This window comes from Hyperolius riggenbachi, chromosome 10 (genome assembly GCF_040937935.1).
Source record: "Hyperolius riggenbachi isolate aHypRig1 chromosome 10, aHypRig1.pri, whole genome shotgun sequence".
NCBI lineage: Eukaryota > Metazoa > Chordata > Amphibia > Anura > Hyperoliidae > Hyperolius > Hyperolius riggenbachi.
The window spans coordinates 41868519-41891190 of NC_090655.1; the positions used below are offsets into that span (position 1 = coordinate 41868519).

The following is a 22672-nucleotide window of genomic DNA, read 5'->3' on the forward strand; positions in this document are numbered from 1 at the left end:
CCCCAAAAATGGTCCACGCACCGCTTTGCTAGCTGCACAGCGCGGGTGAAAAAAAGCCGAAAATGCCTGCAGTGTGAACGAGCCCAGAGAGTACATAGAAATTTCCTCATTTCCCTATCTGGGGATTTTTTATTTTCCCATGATTCACCTCCCCCTGCAGAGAGTGTCATGGACAGGTATTATAGTGACTTGATTCTTTTAGCCCTTTTTAGCCGATTTTATTCCTGTGGTGAAAATAATTGCACTTTTGTCAGAATTTGCGTCCGCCACCACGCATTAACCTTCCAACCCGTCTACCTACTAAACACCCCCCCCTATACCTGGTACACACCATGCAATTTCCCAACAGATGGGTCGAATCCATTATTTCTGACAGGTCGGATCTGATTTCCATTCGTTTTTCTGATCGATTTTCTCATCACTTGTATACAAAAATAAATTGATCATAAAAAACAATATAAGATCAGATCGGACCTGTCGGAAATAATCGATTCGACCCGTCTGTCTGACGGGAAATTGCATGGTGCATACCAGGTATAGAGATGACTCGAACCTCCGATTTTCGGTTCGCGAACCTCGAACTTCCGCAAAAGTTCGTTTCGCACGACCTTTTTCGCGAACCACAATAGACTGCAATGGAGATGCGAACTTTGAAAACTAGAAACATTAATTCTGGCCAGAAAAGTGATGCAAAAGATGTTTCAAGGGGTCTAACATCTGAGTTTTTGCATCGATGAGTAGGATAGACGCCAAAAAGTCCCGGGGAAAAATCTGGATTTGACGCACAGCAGAGTTTTAAGGGCAGAAATCACATTGCATGCTAAATTGCAGGCTTAAAGTGCTTTAAAACATCTTGCATGTGTATACATCAATCAGATAGTGTAATTAGTGTACTGCTTCACACTGACACACCAAACTCACTGTGTAACGCACCGCAAACAGCTGTTTGTGTAGTGACAGCCGCGCTGGACTGGTGCGCACCATGGCGATTTTCAAGCCCATACGGTCGCCGGGCTGTGGTAGCACAATGATAGAACAACAGTGACTGCCCAGCTGATCAAATTTGGTCTGTCCACAATGAAGCAACAACCTTATTATCTTGGGTGTGCCCCCCCCCCCCCCCCCGAGACACTCATAGCCGGCAGTCATTGCTTCATTGTGATATGCAAGCCCCTTCACCGTGGCAAGGTAACGATCATGAAGGGGAATTGACATATGGCGTGTACATGCCTTTTGTTTTGTTGTTGTAGCTGCAGTGCAGCCAGAAAAAATTAGGCAGGCATGTACACACACCAGAAAAATTATTATAGCGGCCTCTGCTAGCAGTCAGGAATCCGCCTGGTGTCCTGGACCCTGTTGGTGGTGGCGGAGAAGGCAGTGAAGCGGCCTGCAGGCAGAGATGCTGTGTGGGGAGCGACTTATGGTGCGTACACACGTGCGACTATAGTCGTTTGAAACGATCGTTCCCCGATCATTTCAAACGACGATCGTTACAAAAAAGAAGCCAACGACAATTAACTCCAACGACGCCCGAGCCAGATCATTGTAAACGAAAGTTCGGCCGTGGTGGATTTTTCTAAACGACGATCGTTTGAAAAAATAGTACATCGTTAGCAAACGGTTGTTCGTACTAGGCTGGACATGCGCACATCGCTTCAAATCTATATGACTGTACTTGCCGTGATGGAACGTTTGTTCAATGATTGTGTCCTATGATATATAATGTGTCACATTAAACAATGATTGTAATTGTAACAGGATAAGATATTTAAAGTTTAGTTAGTGCTGAATAAAAATGACATTAAACTTACAAGTTGGTACAGTATGCAAATTTGTAGTGTACAGTATGGAACGCTCGTTTTAATTACGTTACTTCCTTCAATCTACAGGCCATTCATTTAAACGTGTGTTCCGTTCTGAATAATGATGAGATCGTTCACAATATGTAAATTCGTACGTCATTTCCGTATCGTTCGTTTTCAAACGATCTTATCGTTGTTCCCGTGTAAACCTTCTTTCAACGACCATTTAATTATGTCTTATTAAACCATCGTTCGTCGTGTGATACGAACGATCGTTGTCGTATGTGTGTACGTAGCATTAGTCTTGGGGCAGGCAGACACACGGCGTGCAGCCAGAGATGCTGTGTGAGGGGACTGATTTAGTCTTCGGGCGGGCAGTAGCCCTCCGGGATCCATGTCTCACTCATTTTGATAAAGGTGATGTAACGATTGGTGTCAGCAAGCACAGCTATTCTGATTATTGGTGATCTGCAGTATCACCAATAATACAGATGCTATACCTGATTATATGGTGATCTGCAGAATCACCAATAATGCAAGTATAGCGTGACACGATACAATCGTATGCAAGAGGGTGCTGGGTACAATAGAGTATCTCTATAGGGCACAGAGATACAACCTCCAGCAAGCTGGAACAGCAGACAACAATAATAATACACAGCGTAAATTCAAGTCTGTGGAAATATCCACCACACCGTATTTCCTCAGAAGTGTGGTTACCTCTGAATGGGAACCCTGTGTGTGAGATCCTCCAAAGGACAGAGTGGAGGAGTCTCGGCCTCTAGCAGCAAGGGTTTGCTAGTGGCGGTCGTCTCAAAGAGGCAAGCCTCTGATAGAACCCTACAGTGGGAGACGTTCCACTGAAGGGAGAAAGGTCAGACAAAATGAGGTTCGGCAACAGATCAGGCGGCAGCAGTACAGAAACGTGAGACAAGAGAATAGTTGGAAACCAAGCCAATAGTCGATAACGGTACGGGCTGGCAAAGTACAAAATCAGGAAGCAAGAGAGTAGTCAAGACAGGCACAGAATCATACACGATAAATCAAACAATATAATATGTGTATATATTGGCGATAAACCAATATATAACACAATATGAGACAAGGCTGACTAGGTCTGAGTGCTGACACAGGGTATCGCAAACACAGACGAAGTGTGACTGAAAAGCACTTCCTTATATACTGCCTGGGAGAGAAGTCTCCACCCCAGGCAGCAACCAATCAGAGCAGGCCAAAATGTCAGCTGACCTCCAGGTCAGCTGACACGCTTTCTAAGAGTATAAAGGCGTGTCTGACGCGCGCGCGCGCGCACACCCCCTAGAGGCAAGATGGCAGAACCCTGGTGAGCAGCATGCTGGTGAGTTTGGAGCAGAGCGCTCGGACGGATTTGCGCAGCGGATGCGGACGAATTTCCGCATTCCGCGTTGGAAACTCCGCTTGCTGGATTGAATGCGACCATATTTCCGCAATCTATCCGGCGTTGCAGATTTTTCGTTACAGGTGAGGTACTGAACACTTTTGTGACTTAGGCATAGGCCTGAACGATTTATCGTTTTTTGATCGAAATCGCGATCACGGAAACAACGATTCCGTGATCGTGAAGGTGACGATTTTTCACGATTTCCCTGGCAACAGTGTACTAGTTCAGCCCGGCAGTCCATCACCCGCTTGCCGCTCTGCAGCGGCGGCTTAGGAGCTCTCACCAGCTCCTTCCTAGTGGCCGCCTCTACCACCTACGTCATTAGTGTCTTAATTTCTCCCTCCGCCTTGCATATTAATCATCGGTGGATGGGCGGCTGCGGCAGGCACTCACTCACTCTCGCTCCGCCCAGCCTAGCACATCATCAGCTGGGCGGGCGGTGGACTCCGCCCACAGGTACTCGCTCTTTCCCTCCGCCTTGCCTAGCGACTAGCGAGTCATCAGCTGGGTGGGTGGCCGCCACGGCTCTCACTCACTCTCACTCCGCCCAGCCTAGTGCATCATCAGCTGGGTGGGCGGCAGACTCCGCCCACAGGCTCTCACTCTGTTTCCCTCTGCCTACCGTGTCATCAGCTGGGCATGCGACAGGACTGTCACTAAAGAGTTTGGCCAGTTAGTGCACGACAATTTATATATATATATATATATATATATATATATATATATATATATATATATATATATATATATATATATATATATATATATATTTTTTATTTTTTTTTTTCTACCAGCCAACCACCTAAGATTTACCACTGCTCCGCCTCCTTTGCCACTCTACATCAGTGCAACTCTGTGTGTGCCTCATCCATTCTGTATGTGTACAGGATGATGTGTGCTGGGCAGTGGGCAATTTGAGCTGAGGTGACTGTGAGCTGGACTGTGTGATGTGATTTTATATGTATTCACGATTTTTCTTCAAATCTAGTCCTTGCTGTGCACTGTCCTGAGCCCGGCCACAAGGATCAGTTTGTGTTAACAGTAGTGTTCTTCCATAGCTCTGCACTCCGTCCGCACGACAGGCTTTGGCCAGTTATCAAGCCTGGCAGGAGTGGAACCACAGTGTGTGTGTGTGTGTGTGTGTGTGTGTGTGTGTGTGTGTGTGTGTGTGTGTGTGTGTGTGTGTGTGTGTGTTATATCTTGCCAAAGCCTGTCCTGCGGAGTGCTGAGCTATGGAAGGACTCTATTGTTCACACAAACTGATCCTTGTGGCTGGGCTCAGGACAGTGCACGGCAGGAGGAGGATTAGTTTTTAAGAAAAATCGTGAATCGAATCGAAATCGCAATTTCTAACAGAAATCGTTCAATCTTTTCCTAAAATCGTTCAGGCCTACTTAGGCAACTTCTCTTCTCAGTGACAATGCCTCCAGTTGCGCTGAAGGTCCTTTCTGACAGGACGCTTGAGGCAGGGCAAGAAAGAAGTTGGATGGCAAATTGGGACAGCTCTGGCCACAAGTCAAGCCTGCGCACCCAGTAGGCCAAGGGTTCATCGCTGCTCACAGTGTCTGCATCCACACTTAAGGCCAGGTAGTCGGCTACCTGCCGGTCGAGGCATGGGTGGAGGGTGGATCCGGAAGGGCTAAGGCGAGGCGTTGGACTAAAGAATGTCTGCATGTCCAACATCACCATGAGATCGCTGGAGCGTCCTGTCCTTGCCCGCGTGGACATGGGAGAAGGATTACTGGCAGTGGTACCTTTATTGCGTTGTGCTGTGACATCACCCTTAAATGCACTGTAAAGCATAGTTGCCAGCTTGTTCTGCAAGTTCTGCATCCTTTCTGGCTTCTGGTGATTTGGAAACAGCTCCGCCACTTTGTGCCTATACCGAGGGTCTAGTAGCGTGGCCACCCAGTACAGGTCATTCCCCTTGAGTTTTATTATACGGGGGTCCCTCAACAGGCTGGACAGCATGAAAGATGCCATCTGCACAAATTTGGATCCAGACGTACTATCCATCTCCTCTTGCTCTTCCTCAGTGACATCAGGTAAGTTCTCCTCCTCCCCCCAGCCTCGAACAATACCACAGGAACGTTGAGCAGCACAAGCCCCCTGCGACGCCTGCTGCGGTTGTTCATCTGCCGCCTTCTTCTCCAAAAAAACACCTTCCTCATCATCTGAGTCTGACTCCTCTTCCCCACACGACTCTTCCTCCTCCTCCTCTCCCCTCTGTGCTCCTGCAGGTGTTGAGGAAATATCTTGTTCTGATAAGAATTGATCTAACAACTCTTCCTCCTCTTCCTGTTCACACTCGTCCACAGCTTGATCGACCACTCTACGCACGTCATGCTCCAGGAAGAAAGCGTACGGGATCAAGTCGCTGATGGCGCCTTCACTGTGACTCACCATGTTTGTCACCTCCTCAAACGGCCGCATGAGCCTGCAGACATTTCGCATGAGTGTCCAGTTCTTCGTCCAGAACCTCCCCATCTCCCCAGAGTGTGTCCTTCTACTGTAGTTGTAGAGATATTGGGTGATGGCTTTCTCCTGTGTTAGCAGGCTGTCGAACATAACCAGGGTCGAATTCCAGCGAGTTGGGCTATTGCAAATCAAGCGTCTCACCGGCAAGTTTTTTCTATGCTGAATATCGGCAAAGCGTGCCATGGCCTTGGAAGACCGCCTGAAATGCCCACACAACTTCCTGGCATGCTTCAGGATGCCCTGTAAGCCTGGGTACTTCGACACAAATCTCTAAATTATGAGATTCAGCACATGCAGGGTGCCATGCAGGGTACATGTGTTAACTTTCCCAAATTCAAAGTGGAAATGAGATTGCTGCAGTTGTCACACACCATGTTGCCGATCTCCAGTTGGTGCTGGGTCAGCCACTGATCCACCTGTTTGTTAAGAGCAGCCAGGAGAGCTGCTCCAGTGTGACTCTCCGCTTTGAGGCAAGACATGTCTAAGATGGCTTGACACCGTCGTACCTGGCATGCAGCATAGGCCCTGGGGAGCAAGGGCTGTGTAGCTGGAGAGGAGATCGCAGCACCAGTAGAGTTGAACTGCCACTCAGCCAAGGAGGAGGAGGATGACGACAGCGAAGAGGATGTAGCGGGAGGAGAGGAGGTGGCAGCAGGCGAGGAGGTGGCAGCAGGCCTGCCTGCAAGCCGTGGAGGTGTCACAAGTTGGTCCGCTGCACAGCCACATACTCCCTGCTTGCCAGCGGTCACCAGGTTGACCCAATGGGCTGTGTAAGTAATGTACCTGCCCTGACTGTGCTTGGCAGACCAGGCGTACGTGGCCAGATGGACCCTTGACCCAACGCTGTGTGCCAGAGATGACACCACTTGCCTCTCAACTTCACGGTACAGTTTGGGTATTGCCTTTTTAGAGAAATAATTGCGAGCTGATAGCTTCCACTGCGGTGTTCCAATGGCCACAAATTTTGGGAAGGCCTCAGAGTCCACCAGCTGGTATGGTAACAGCTGGCGAGCTAACAGTTCCGCCAAGCCAGCTGTTAGATGCCGGGCAAGGGGGTGACTGGCAGAAATTGGCTTCTTCCGATGAAAGATTTACCTCATGGACACCTGACTGCTGCTGTGGGCAGAGGAGCAGGAACCGCTCAAGGTGAGAGGCGGAGTGGAGGAGGGTGGCTGTGATTGTGAAGGTGCAAGGGAGAAAGAGGCTGAAGATGATGCACCTGAAGGAGGAAGAGGAGAAGGAGGGTGGCTTTTCTTTTGTGTGCTGCTTTTCCTCTGGTGCTCTTCCCATTACAGTGTGTGCCTTTTCTCCATGTGCCTTCGTAAGACAGTTGGCCCTACGCGGCTGTTGGCCTTTCCACGGCTCAATTTTTGGAAGCAGAGAGAACAGATGGCATTGCTCTGATCTAAGGCAGACACACTAAAAAATTTCCAAACCGCTGAGCCCCCCTGGGGTGATGGCACTATGGTGGCATCAGCAGCTGACGTTGAAGGGCATGTAGGCTGGCTGTACACAGGTGGCGATACATGGCACCAGACACTGCCACCAGCTGTTTCTGACGACAAGCTCCCCCTGCTTCTTTCATTAACTCGTCTCCTCCTACTCCTCTCTGACTCCCCCTCTGAACTGTCACCTTGGTCATCTTGTCTCTTAGGATCCCACATGGCATCCGTATCATCATCATCCTCCTCCTCCTCCTCCCTCAGACACCTCATAAACTGCACCAGCAGCAGGTACCTTATCATCCTCCTCCTCCTCCTCCTCCTCCTCCCTCAGACACCTCATAAACTGCACCAACAGCAGGTACTTCATCATCCTCCTCCGGACACGTTACGCCCATAGTGTCGCCTAACTCAGACATATGAGGTGGTGTAACTTGATAATCGCCTTCATCTGGTTGTAACAATAATGGCTGTGAATCAGTTAATTCCCCACCAAATAACTCCTGCGAAATTTCAAATGGATGTGGTGCTTGTAGTAGCGCTGGTGGCTGCGGAAGATGAGGTTTTCTGTGTTAAATAGTCAACCACGTCCTGACAATCTTGGGAGTTGATGGGACGTGCCTTCTTCTGAGCACTGTACTTTGGTCCAGGGCCGCACAAAATCACATCAGCATGACCTCGAACAGACCTGCTGGGTGGCCTTCCTCTGGGTCTGCCTCTGCCTCTACCTGTTTTGTCCATATCGGGGGGATGAAGTGAAACTGACTTGACTAATACAATGTGCACTAGCAGTGCACACTAGTCAGGTGGCCTTTCCCACAACACTCAGTGGCCAGTAAGTTATTGCAGCAACAGTAAGGAGGAAGAACGGGTAAAGGGCCGGGGTAGTGGATCCCACATTACACCAGTAAAACAATGCGGTGCTTGAGCACCCAGAGCTCCCCGGCCCCCACCTCCATTTCCTCTGCACATTACTTTTCCTAAATATTCTAATGTCATTGCAGGTAAAACAGTACTACTGTACTTGAAATCTTCCTCATGCCCATATTGAGCCAAATTCACAAAAGTTTGTCAAGTTTACCATAGCAACATGAGGTTTATCCAGGTACAGCAGGTTGCACTAATTGTGAAATTGCCATGTGTTGCCTGCACACATCATTTTTAACAAAGTTTAGGGAATTTGGCCCAACGTGTCTGATTGGCTGGTTGTAGACACACGATTGAATGTCTCTGATTGGCTGATTGTAGACACATGATTGAATGTCTCTGATTGTAGTCACATGATGGGAGAGGAATTTAATAAAAGAGGAGAAAGTGGAGTTTCTGCTTCCTGTTCATAATTTCATTTCTGCTATGTGAGGCTGTCTGCATTTTTCTGCGTGCAAAAATACAATAGATCTGACAGCACATGTTAAATCAGTTGGCTGTGATGATGTGATGCGTTTTTTTGTTTTTTCTTTTTTGTGCACTCTTCCAGACACTGTCTTGTCATCTGATATATACAGTATGACATTTTGCTGTGGTGGAAAACATGCATGCTTTTCCTAATGCAAACACGTATGTTGCCTGGTCTGGAAAACCACCCATGAGAAAAAACAAGCAGAATATGTGAACACAACTGGAAAACGCCCATAAGCAGAATATGTCAACTCTGCACAATGGTGACTAGGGCAGGTTGGAGAAAGCAAAAATTAGCGGAATAGAACTCTTTCCCACAGAAAGAAACATAAGAAACTCTTGTTATTAGCCTTATCTCTGGTCTGGGAAGTATGAAGGGACGGTCACTATTTACTCACCTCAGCTTGTTTATAGTCCAAGGGTTAGTTAAGCTCTAACCATCAATCAGGATATTCCACTATAGTTTCTCTGTCTGTGTTCTCTCTCTCTTCTCCATCCTAAAGGTGCCCATATATACACTGCACACCGATTTCCAATAGATTTTGCCATGAAATCTATCAGAATTCGGCCTTGGCGAAGATGACGCCTACCTTGCCGCCCCCAAAGTGTTAAAGCACGAGGGTCAGCCATACTATTCCAGTAAAAACAACACATATATAAGTAGATAAAAGACTTGCTCTCCTTACATAACAGATGTATTGTACTGTACACATTTTGATTTCAGTGAATTTTATAAAGTAAATAACTGTTCCAGGCATGTTCCATCTTTACTGCCTCTGACTGAAGCCACTCCTGATGTCATTTCCTCCCTTACTCATGTGCCTGAAATTGTGCTTGCAGTCATATCTAGTTTGCTTTGTAAACATGTGAACAGAACAAAAATTGGATTCCAGCTGCTTTGGCCGAGGGGTGCGGTAATTTATCTTCTATCTCCCTTCTGAGCCTGGTGTCACACTAAACTGCCCTCAGCCAATCAGCAAGGAGCAGGAAAGTGGGAGGGGAAGAAGGGAAGATAACAAAGGAGTTTTTTTTAGCTTCCCTCTCCTCTCTAATATGCAAGAAAAAAGCCAGGTTGACTGAGAAAAGAGCAGACACATTTCTTATTTTATTGGAATGCTTGCAATACAGTGGCAGGATGTAAGCCTCATACACACACTTAACAAAAGTCTTTTAAATGCACAATTATCAAACAACTTTTGTTGTTGAAACAAACCAAAAAAGTGGTTTGCTATTGTTCAAAGAACTGATAAGGTGCAGCTCAAGGCAATCCAACAGTTGAATTGATTTGAGCTGTGTCTTATCAGTTGTTTGAACAATAGCAAACAGCTTTTTTGGTTTGTTTCAACAACAAAAGTTGTTTGATAATTGTGCATTTAAAAGACTTTTGTTGAGCGTGTGTATGAGCCTTTACACAATAAACACAATGCAGTGGGTAGTAGGAATTTGATTTCATTACTGACAGTCCCGCTTAAAATGTCCCCCCTCAGTGACCGTGCTGTGTCCTTATCTGTCCTGCTGGTGTTACTCCCGGTGTCTTCAGCTGTCACCCTCGGGAGTTGCACCCGTGGGTCAGGTGAGGATTTTACAGCACACTGGCACCCCAGGGGTACATTTGACTGTTTGGGAGACAGCTGCCGGGGGTCTGTTGTGTAAGTTGGTAGATGTGATATCGAACTCCATTACTGCCCTGCACCTGATTCAGCACTTTCTACTGAGATTTTCACGCATGTCTGATTGATGCATCTATCTAATTAAGGCCCGATACCAATCACATAATCGATCGGGGCGGACAAGTTCCAGCAACAATTTTCATCCAATTTGATAAAATTATCAAATCGGATGGTGGATGGGCCTGCAAAATCGCTAGATGTAAGGCCACTTTAACACTTATTTATTATTTATTTTATTTATTTTCAGTATTTATATAATGCTGACATATTACGCAGCGCTGTACAGAGTATATATTGTCTTGTCACGAACTGTCCCTCAGAGGGGCTCACAATCTAGTCCACTTGACTTGATAATTACTTTGACTTGACTTGATAATTACTTTGTTCCTTTTCTTTGTTTGCACCATCTCTTTTTCTATGTACATCAGTGACAGTTTAAGTTTTTCATAAGCTCTGAGCTGTGTTATCAATATATGAAGTATTGTGTGCAGAACTCTACAAGGGAATGAACAGTGCATAGAATTTCCTCTTTGGCCTCAGTACACACATCTGTGCTGAGCTTATAGAGACACAAATAGAGTACTTTTTGGAATATAAGATTGTCCAAAAGCTAAAAATATTTGGTCCAGAGTCTATTGAATGACCAGTATTCCATTCCCAAAAATATATACAACCAGGTCCCAAAAATGCTTTATTTACTGTATTTTTCACACTGTAAGGCCCCATTCACACTTGCAAAATGCAAAACTCTAGCGCTTTTGCTAGCGTTTTGCACTGGCAATTTTTCACGATTGCGATTAGCGATTCTATAGCACTAAATGCGATTGCCGGGAAATCGGCTGAAAATGGTTTGGCGATTTGCGTTAATTGACGGCGATTTATGTAAATCGCAAAAGTGAGAATGGGCCCATAGGGTATTATGGCACCAGCGCTGTAAAAAGCACCAGCGCTTGAGCGGCTTGCCGAAATCGCTGGCAAAACGCTCAAATGTGAACGGGGCCTAAGACACACCTGACCATAAGGACAAAAACCAGGAAAAAAAGTTATACTATAAACCTGGTGCGTCCATGCTGCAGGGTCGTGTTGTGGAGCTTCTGCCCCCAATTCCCCCCCCCCCCCCAATAATGTCAATCTTGTACCTATTATATTCCCCCTGTTCCTTGTTATATCCCCCTTATACCTCTTTTATCCCACTTGTATCTCTTATATTCCCCTTGTACCTCTTGTGTCCTCCTTGTACTTCTTGTTGTACTTCTTGTATCCTACTTTTACTTGAGGTACAAGGGGGATACAAGCAATACAAAGGGGGCATGACAAAGCACAATGAGGACACAAGAGGTACAAGGGGGGTATAACAATGTAAAAGGCACACACACACACACACACACACACACACACACACACACACACACACACACACACACACACACACACACACACACACACACACACACACACACACACACACACACACACACACACACACACACACACACACACACACACACACACACACACACACACACACACACACACACACACACACACACACACACACACACACACACACACACACACACACACACACACACACTTTTTGGGAGAAAAACTGTGTCTTATGTCCCAAAAATATGGTAAATTTGAACTTTCTCCCTCAGAATCCTTTAGAGAATAAATTAATTCAGAAATGTTTAGCTGCTAGCAGAATCTGAATTGCTAGTAAATGGTTATCTGAATTGGATTGTAATATAATAATTTCAAAAATAAATTGTACATGTTTTATTGAGTATTTGTCCAGTTATCTACAGGAAAACAAGTGACTTGTCCTCTATTCACCCAATCTGTTTATTTGGATTTAATTATAGGTTTAGTCAAAAATTCTTCTTCATTGCCTCTAATCCCGTATCTCATATTATTGTCTTTGTACAGGATATTGCGAATTATAGTTTTAATGATGTTATTTTTTTTATCTTTATCAAACTTTATTTGCTGTCTTACTACAGGTAAAAAATGTTCATTGTCTAGTTAGAAGATAGCATAAGTTGCATGTCATTGTCTCAGACTCGATTCACAGTGGTCAGTTGTATAACACATGCGTTATAATGAGTGTGAAGTGCAATGGAGACTAGAAATAGGCTTTATAAAGCATGCATGCAGCGAGTTAGAATAATGCAATCAGTTACAAGGCAGAGGTGTTAACAGCCCCATAGACTTGTATGGGCGGTGAGCTGGCATGCAGAATTATTCTGCAACACAACTGACCACTGAACCTGACCTTCGGCTGTGTTCACCCATAAAAGGTGTACATTTCCAATCTGGTCCAGTGCTGTCAGTTTTGTATGTGTATCTATGTCTATGTTCGTACATTTCTGGTCCAGTCAGGTAAAACTGATAGAAAACTGATAAGACAGGTCAATAGTGGACCGGACCGGAAATGTGCAGATTTATGTGTGAACCAATCCTTAATTTTTTTAATTACAATTTTCAATAAACACGTTGAAAGCAATATAATCATAAATGGTGATACATCTTTTCATATATATTTTTGTAAATTAAAAGTTTACAGTAGATTAAACCCTGAAGTGGCATATTCAAAGCTTTTTCTCATGGGCATAAATAACATCATGTACTGCCACATTACCTGTTTGCATTGTTTTGATCTCCAGTGGGCCATGTTTGTAATTGTAAACTTGCTACATTCTTGTTACAGCTTCTATAGCGCTGTAGTGAAAGAGCTCAATGGACCTAATTATAAGGCAACACCTCTCTGTAGCCGAAACTCGGCAAGGTAAGGTGAATCTTCTGAAATGTAAAATATTTGTATGACATGCATAAGGCAATCATCATTATTATTATTATTATTATTATTATGGGCTCGGTCTGTCACAACTCCACCACGTGCGCGCCTGCCCCCCGTGCGCGCATCCGCCCCCCTGCTCGCACGTCACGTGCACTCCCACCCTTTCTGGCCCCGTCCTCCCTCAGCTCTCCTCAGTGTCTCTAGTCCCTCCCTGCACATGCACAGTAGCGCAAAACACGGGACACACACACACAGGAAGTGAGGGATGGGACTCAGAGACACTTGAACATTACTATATAGGATTTATTGTATTTTAAAGCACCAACATATTACGCAGCGCTGCACAATAGATAAATGGGCTAACATACACTATTTTGCCCCAATTCTGTTTGAAATTCTTGTCCAGGGAGCTTCACAATGGTGGTGAGTTAATTTCCACCTTAAAGTTCCTCTTTAACCTCTTTGGCGGTAATGACGAGCTCAGCTCGTCCATTACCGCTGGAGGGCGCCGCTCAGGCCTGGTGGGCCAATTTGCTTCATTTTTTTTTTAAAACACGCAGCTAGCACTTTGCTAGCTGCATGTGGGGGTCGATCGCCGCCGATGCACCGCTACCTGCCGTGTAGTAGGGCCCCCCAGACCCCGTGCGCAGCCTGGCCAATAAGTGCCAGGCAGAGCTGAGGGGTGGATCGAGACTCCGTGTGACGTCGATGACGTCATCACGATCGTCGCCATGGCGACGGGGGAAGCCCTAAAGGAAATCTCGTTCAGAACTGGATTTCCTTACGGGCATAAGCACCGGCGGCGATCGGAGGGTTGGGAGGTACGCCGCAGGGAGGGGGGAATCATGTAGCTAGCGCTAGGCTAGCTATATGATTTAAAAAAAAAAAAATTTTAAACCGCTGCGCATTGTCAGACAGAAACCCACCTCGGGTTCTGTTTAAGTAAAATAACTGACAGAAATGACAGGTTTTTGACTAGTCTATCTCCTCATGGAACATTCTCTGGTTTTCTAAGTCTAACTCACAAAATAGTGAGTAGGGAGGCTGTATAGAATCTTACTATTTTGGCGGTTAAGACTTGGCAATTTCCATTTAGGAAATGCTTTTGAAAACAAAGAAAACCCTGAGCACCCCCCATGGGGGGATGGCCTAGTCCAAAACCTTTAGGTTCTGTCAGATTTGAATTTGGTTTCAAAGGTAATACTTCTCGCTGACACTCATGAACATGATTGTTTGAGAATTTGCCTTGTTTAGTTTTGTGTGTAATGCTGGGAATACACTATACGTTTTTACCCCCGATAGATGGGTTTTGATAGATAATTTCCGACATGTCCGATATTCCTTCCGATCGTTTTTTGGCTCGATTTTCTCATAGAAGTGGATTGAAAAAGATAAGAAAAACGAGCGAAAGATTAGAGAATCGAGCGGAAAAAACGATCGGGTGGAAAATCAAACGGAAAAACGTATCGTGTGTACCCGACATGGGGTTTATAGCGTGAAAAGTGCAAGCAAACTGAGTTAAAGTGAACCTCCGGACTAAAAATCTACTCGGCAGCACTGAAAAGGCTTGGTGTTTCTTTAACAGTTTCACGGCATCAGAACGTTGTTTTTCTTACCAAAGCATCATTTTTAGCTGCATTTTAGCTAAGCTCCACCCATCAAAGAAAAAAAGCCCAGGCTTTTTTTCCCTGATGCTGTGAAGAGCATGAGGGGATGTCCTATGTTATTCACGTTGCCTAGCACCTAGGTTCTCAACATGCGGTACGCGTACCCCAGGGGGTACTTCTGATGAGTCCAGGGGGTACTCGGGCTTGATATACTTAACCAAGAATAACAAATTTAGAGATTTTGAAAATTATAATTCTTATTTAAACAACACCAAATTAGTATTTTAGCTAATTAAAAGCAATAATAAATGCTTGCACATTGTTTACAACCAATTATCATGTACTACGATTAAATATATATTTGTCAAGGGGTACTTGTGATAATGTTTACTATGCTAGGGGGTACTCAATGAGTACAGGGTTTTGAAAGGGGTACACACTAATAAAATGTTGAGAAACACTGGCCTAGCAACTGGGAGAGGTGCTCGGGACACAGGACAGTTGAAACTGTGTCTCATGCTCCCGGTCACCTCCTTTCAACCAAAAAGATGGCTTCCACCATGAAATCAAACATTTGCCTGTTCTTTTAAAACAGGGTGGGTAAGAGATTATATTGCCTATCTATTTTATTTAACATAACTAATGTAACTTAATGACAGTATGTTTGTTTAGGCTGGAGTTCCTCTTTAAGATTTTTGGTTTTACAAATCTCAGTTCAGTTCCATGATGTCTTTACAACGGTGTTTTACCTCTGAGATGTGTTTTCATTTAATTACCTGTGTGCTTATTCTTATTTGGTGTTCTTCCATCCACTTTAATTAATGAGTGGAATGAGTGGAATGCCTCTGAGTATTGTGCATGTGTCTGTCTTGAAGCTGGGAACGTCGGGGCATCCCTGCCACTAATTATTTGCTCTAACAGATGCTTTGCTCTTCTTTCCTAACCTCCATCAAAATGCTGATGCCCTGCTCGGCGCCTACAAATTCATTAAAGCAGCAAATGGGGACAGATCAACAAAAGATGCCCCCGAAATGTTTGGCTCTGAACTGTATGTCCTGTGTGCAGAGCAAGCCCTTCAAGTAAGTGTAACTGCAGTATTTGAGATATTTCTGGATTAAAGAGACTCTGTAACAAAATTTTGAGCCTGATTTCTTCTATCCTATAGCTGTTCTAATGTGGTCTGTCTTACAGCAGCCTTTCCTAGTTGCACAGTGGCTGTGTTATCTCTGTTATAAGATCTAATCTTCTCTCCTCTGTCGGCTCTGTCGGCTGAGGGTGGAATGTGTGGAATGTGCTGTGCTGCTTGTGAAGCTATACACACCCTCTCCAGGCCCCCTGCACACTCTGTATGACTCACACACTGAGCTACTCTCAGCCTATCACTTGCTATGTCTTTTGCTTGTAAACAACATAACAAATGGCAATTACAAGCCAGGATTGCAGCAGGGAGTGGCAGAAACAGCACACAGGGGCCCAGGAGAACATAATGAATAGAATGGTATGCTTTTTATTGTAAGAATTTTACAGTACAGATTCTCTTTAAAGCAGACCTGAACTCAGTTTCCTCTCTGTTTTAAAAGATAAGCAACAGCATAATAACCTTTACAATTTTTTTTTTACAGCTGATGCAAATCCTGCTATAAATCTGCAGTGTGTCTACTTCCTGCTTTCTTGGAAGCAGACATAGAGTTGACATTCTGTGTTTACAAATTAGCTGCTCTGACAAGGCAGCCAGCTGACCCAGCTGAGAGATCAAATTACAGTTGTGATTAGTCACATATGAGGGTGGAATTAGACAGGCTAAACTCTCTAAATACATACAGGGCGCATTTCTCTCTGTTTTCCTTCTGTCCTGTGCAAGAGTTCAGGTCCACTTTAAAGTAAGCCTCCAGATTAAAAATCTACTCAGCAGCACTAAAAAGACTTGGTGTTTCACAGCATCAGAACATTGTTTTTCTTACCAAAGCCTCATTTTTAGCTGCACAGAAGCTAAGCTCCGCCCCATCAAAGAAAACTGCTCAGTCATTTTTCCCCTGATGCTGTGCAAAGCATGATGGGAATTCTGATGTTTTTGTTCTCGTTGCCTAGCAACTGGGGGGGGGGAGGGTGATTAGGACACAAGACAGTTGGAACTGTGTCTCATGCTCCCTGTCATCTCCTTTCAACCAAAAAGATGGCTGCCCTTATAAAACACAAACATTTACATGTTCTTTTAAAACAGGGCAGGTAGGAGATTATATTACCTATCTATTTTAATTAACTTAACTAATTAATGAGAGTATGTTTGTTTAGGCTGAAGTTCCTCTTTAAGGTGCGTGTTCAGTATCCCAATGGTTTTCCTCGTCTAATTACGTACCCTTTTCATAAGGCATATAAAGGACAAAAATGTTTCAATACTTTTTTTTGTGGCCCAAACTCACCATTACCTGACCTCAGCAGAACTTAGAAGCCCTTCTTTTTATGCAGGTTTTCAGTTGCCATACATATATAATCAAAGCAGTTAATTCTGATGCTGTTATGTAGTCTTGATATAGAGACTTTTTTTTTTTCTGAGGCTGTTTAATCATCCCTGAGTGCCCAGTGTCAACAGTAACCCCCAAGAGCTGAAAATGATGTTTCCTTATGGCCACATTACCAATGTGTTGATGCCAAAACTAATTTTACTGTTTCTCGCAACCCAGTGCTTCCTATACCTATGCAGAACAGTGATTGCCTAGGCTATCATTCATAAAGCATTTCCGCATGCGGAAATGCTAAAAACAGCTGACTTTACCGACCACTCGGCAAAGTCAGCATTCATAAAGGCTCTTTCAGCATTAAAAAAATGACACTACCGAGCAGAGTGATAAATCACCGCCTTGTGCGGTGATTATCGGTACAAATGTAGCAAAATGTTTATTCATAAAGATCACCGCAAGCGGTGAGAGGTCGGGAAGTACCTCTCCCTGTGATGTGGCGATACCAATGCAAGTGAATGGAGACACACAGACCTCCCAGGCAGCTGCAGCAGAGCGGAACACGGAGAAATGTATCAACTCGGCAGCTTCCGTGTCTCCGCCTGCCTACCGCCAGCCTACCGCCTGCCTAGTTCGGGGAATCTCCGCACTGCCACCGCACCTGGATGTTTTTTTATGAATGCCCACCCAGAAGTCTAAAACACCGGCAGCGGTGTTTTCCCGCACTGATTGCCTGTACCGACAGCTCCTTTATGAATGATAGCCCTAATGTTTCCTTAACTCTCTTCCTAAGGCAGTTGTGGTGTCTATTCCTTCTGACCAGGCTATACCGGCAATGAACCCCATTTAGTCTGCCACTAAGTCTGCAAAGATACCTGCCTCCAAAATGAATCAATAAACAGAGAGGTTTGTTACACATGTGCAGACATAAGAGAGGTTACTGGGCCCTTACAAGGTCATCTCTGACCTACTGTGGTCTTGTTCCTCAATAAAGACACCCACCATTGTGTGTATTGTACGTCCTCAACGTGTCTGCATGGGTTTTCTCCGGGCACTCCACTTTTCTCCAACTTCCCCAAAACATGCAGATAAGTTAATAGGCTTCCCCCTTAAATTGGACCTAGACTATGATACATACAGTACACGATACATACATAGACATATGACTATGGTAGGGAATAGATTGTAAGCCCCTTTGTGTTACAGTTAAGTGACAAGACAATGTACCCGGTACAGCGCTGCGGAACATGTCATGCTCTATAAATACTAAATAATAATAATAGAATTACAGTGGGATGCGAAAGTTTGGGCAACCTTGTTAATAGTCACGATTTTCCTGTATAAATCGTTGGTTGTTACGATAAAAAATGTCAGTTAAATATCTCATATAGGAGACACACACACAGTGATATTTGAGAAGTGAAATGAAGTTTATTGGATTTACAGAATGTTTGCAATAAATGTTAATAATGGAATTAGGCAAGTGCATACATTTAAAAGATAGCTGATAGTAACAGAGGCGCCAATTAGAATAAAATAATTTAAAATCTGTTTAAAAGGAGGGGGGTTGGTGGTTACCACCCTCAGATATATAATGACCAGCCAATAAGTCGTTATACGTAAATAATAACATTTATTATAAATTCTCCAGGCAATAAATTATAATAAATTTTATTATTTACGTATAACGACTTATTGGCTGGTCATTATATATCTGAGGGTGGTAACCACCAACCCCCCTCCTTTTAAACAGATTTTAAATTATTTTATTCTAATTGGCGCCTCTGTTACTATCAGCTATCTTTTGATCTAGTTCACCCCTGGTGGAGGGGTATATCCCCATTTCTATCTACAGAGAGCGACTTCTTAATACCTGAGTGGGGTCAGGTTATAATTCTCCCCACCTGCACATCCAGTGGTTGCCTTTGTGGTAACCCAGACTTGTGAGTATAATACTCGTAATCGTTTTGTCATATTTCCTTTACGTGACATACTACACTATATTGGGCTCTCGGTTTTTTCATTTTTTCCTCTAAGCTAAGTGCATACATTTGGGCACCACAAAAAAGAAATTAAATCAATATTTAGTAGATCCACCTTTTGCAGAAATTACATCCTCTAAATGCTTCCTGTAGGTTCCAATGAGAGTCTGGATTCTGCTTGAAGGTATTTTGGACCATTCCTCATTACAAAACATCTCTGGTTCATTCAGGTTTGATGGCTTCCAAGCATGGACAGCTCTCTTTAACTCGCACCACAGATTTTCAATTATATTCAAGTCTAGGGGCTGAGATGGCCATTCCACAACATTGTACTTGTTCCTCTACATAAATGGCTTAGTGGATTTTAAGCAGTGTTTAGGGTCGTTGTCTTGTTGAAAGATCCAGCCCTGGCGCAGCTTCAGCTTTGTCACTGATTCCTGGATATTGGTCTCCAGAATCTGCTGATACTGAGTGGAATCCATGTGTCTCTAAACTTTGACAAGATTCCCAGTCCCTGCACTGACCACACTGCCCCATTGCATGAAGGAACCGCCACCATATTTTACTGTAGGTAGCAGGTGTTTTTCTTGGAATGTTGTGTTGTTTCTCCTCCATGCATAAAGTCCCTTGTTATGCCCAAATAACTAAATTTTAGTTTCATAAGTCCACAGCACCTTATTCCAAAATGAAGCTGGCTTGTCCAAATGGGCTTTAGCATGCCTCAGGCAGCTCTGTTTGTGCTGTAGGCAGAGAAAAGGCTTCCTCTGAATCACTCTCGCATACAGCATCTCCTTGTGTAAAGTGCGCTGAATGGTTGAACGATACACAGTGACTCCATCTGCAGCAAGATGATGTTTTAAGCCTCTGCTGCTGGTCTTTGGGTTGACTCTGACTGTTCTCACCATTCGTCTCTTCTGTCTATCCGAGATTTTTCTTGGTCTGCCACTTCGAGCCTTAACTTGAATTGAGCGTGTGGTCTTCCATTTCCTCAATATGTTCCTTACTTTGCAAACAGATAGCTGAAATCTCTGAGACCGCTTTCTGTATTCTTCCCCTAAACCATGATGGTGAACAATCTTTGTCGTCAGGGCATTTGAGTGTTGCTTTGAGACCCCCATGTTGCTACTCTTCAGAGAAAATTAAAAGAGGAGGGGAACTTACAATGGACCCCCTTTAATATTCTTTCTCATAATTTGATTCACCTGTGCATGTAGGTCAGGGGGCACTGAGCGTACCAAGCCAATTTGAGTTCCAATAATTAATTCTAAAGGTTTTGGAATCAATAAAATGAGAACAGTGCCCAAGTGTATGCACCTGCCTAATTTTATTTAAACAATTATTGCACACTTTCTGTAAATCCAATAAACTTAATTTCACCTCTCAAATATCACTGTGTGTGTCTCCTGTATGATATATTTAACTGACATGTTTTATCGTAACAACAAATGATTTATACAGGAAAATCCTGACGGTTAACAAGGTTGCCGAAACTTTCGCATCCCACTGTATGGTGTAGGGTTAGCCAGGTTGTGCAACAACTTTGTAGGCATAGCTGATGCCTGGCTATACAGCACCCAAGGAAGTGTTACAAAACCTCTAGGTAAGTCTGCTTCCAATGTGTATTTGCTACTGCCTAGGCCTGAAGGTTTGTATAATTACTATAGAACTAGGGTTATTAAGGCCATGAGGCTTCCCTTATGTCTGTAGGGGGTAGAGGTGTGGAAAACGATGGCACTGCAGATAGTGGACTTCTGTAGGGATGGAAGGAGGGGGAGGATGGCTCAGCTCATACAGTCAGGTGCGGCCAGATGAATCCCAGCGTGCTCAGGCAACAGTAAGTCTATGCATTGAAGGAGAGAAGGAAAGCGCCAGCACTGCTGTAAATCACATTTATTTGTTTTGCAATCAAAAACATGCACATACATGCAGGCATGAAGACATTGTGGTGGAGACACGTACCCTGAGGTGGATGGCTGTGGCGTGCCGGTGGGTGCAGAGGGAGGAAGAGCCTGACGGCCGTTTCGCGCTATGCGCTTCTACGGAGGCTGCAAACGAGGTGATGGGACAAGCGGCCTAAATACCTTTACTAGGCGGCGTGCGGCGTTCTTCCGCCAAAAGTCCCGCCCCTCTATCAACACTGGTCACTCCGTCTCGGCTGCGTAAAGCGGAAGCAGCCCGAGGCGGGGGACGTCAGGTGTTTCCCAGGGACGGAGGCCTGTAAGGGGAGCGCTCGTATTAGGTTCCCCAAGCAGCCATTGCGACTCAGGCTGCTCCGTCGTCTGGGAGGGTGTGCTGCCATCTTGTGGCATATAGGAATATGCAGCTACATCAAAGGCCATATGTGAGGGGATAAGTGAACAGATGTAAGGGGCATGACCTAGTGTGTATGTATGTATAAATAACATGTATAAAATTAGTACTCAGAGTCAGCCCTATTAAAGTGCTTAAAATAGTGCATGGCTAATTTTGAAAAATATTTTACTTGAGCCATGAAATATTGGAGACTAAGGTCATGGCATGAAAGTGCTCGTAGCATCTAACTGTGTGTCAACACCCTGCACATGTGACTATTGAACAAACCTGAAGTGATGATAAAAACAGGGAGGGGAAAGGTTAAAAACAGCTAATCTGGAACGGCTATCAAGGGGGATAAGGGGAATCCCATCATAATGTGGACAAACTATCCCTATGAAATACATCTATAAGTTATATGTCGAGAGCAGGGAATGGCCAAAAACATGCCAGGGGCTGGGCAACCACATATCTGACCCCCCTGGGGAGGTGCTCATTACATTTATATAAGAAAAAAGATAAAATGCAAATAATGGTTCATAGGTGCAAGTGGTCCACATGTGTTAGATCTGTGGATCCAAAAAACATGCAAGGTCAGTATGGTCATTCATGCCCAGAGGGCCCATCGCATCGGATTGCAATATTAACCGTGCCTCTTCTCTCTTTAGGATCCTCTCCCTGTTGCCTCCACGTCTCGGGGGCAACACATGTCTTAATCCGGCAAAGGTCAATTTCGTGGGATCCCCCTGATGGGCTTCTCTAATATGGGTAATGACCCGGGTAGAACCCTTGCCTGACTCAATGGAATGGAAGTGTTCACGGTATCTCCTTGTGAGTGGCCTCGTGGTTTCCCCTATGTAAAATCTGCCACAGGGGCACCACAACGCGTACACTACAAACGACGTTTGGCAAGTAATGAAATCCCGCGTAAAGCGCGAGAGAGGACCTACTTGGTGCCGGGAACCGGTGGCCATAAACTCACACGATACGCACCTACCACACCGGTGGTTCCCCTGTGGCAGATGGTCGCTCAACCAGTTGCCATTTTTTTGCGAGACAAACTCGCTCCTAGTGATTTTGGATCCAATGGTTGGGGCCTTCCTATATGAAAAAAGAGGTCCATCCTTAACTAGGGGCCTCAACAGGGGGTCCCCAAGGAGAATGTCCCAATTTTTCTTCGTGATTTCCTTCAATTTGCTGGCCATAGGGGAATACTGGAATGTAAATGGAACTTGGACCTAGGAGTCCAAGGAGAGGTAGAGGCCATTGGACAACCGACTCGGATTCGAGCGATGAAGAGAGAGGGAAACCCAAGGGCCAACCCA

General features: G+C 44.7%; 2 protein-coding genes across 7 annotated transcripts in view; one reads left to right on the forward strand and one right to left on the reverse strand.

The window, feature by feature from the left end:
• GABRP (gamma-aminobutyric acid type A receptor subunit pi) overlaps positions 1 to 22672 on the reverse strand; it is a 321182-nt gene that overhangs the window by 292793 nt on the left and 5717 nt on the right. The gene's annotated exons all lie outside the window — the stretch shown is intronic.
• CFAP46 (cilia and flagella associated protein 46) overlaps positions 1 to 22672 on the forward strand; it is a 287892-nt gene that overhangs the window by 650 nt on the left and 264570 nt on the right. For 4 of the 5 annotated variants that reach the window (XM_068256846.1, XM_068256850.1, XM_068256848.1 and 1 more), the window contains exons 2-3: positions 12921 to 12998; positions 15611 to 15696. In XM_068256846.1, coding sequence (XP_068112947.1) covers positions 12950 to 12998; positions 15611 to 15696 — 135 coding nt within the window. In that variant the 5' untranslated portion in view covers positions 12921 to 12949. The remainder of the gene's footprint in view (positions 1 to 12920; positions 12999 to 15610; positions 15697 to 22672) is intronic. The other variant, XM_068256849.1, reaches the window with a different exon arrangement.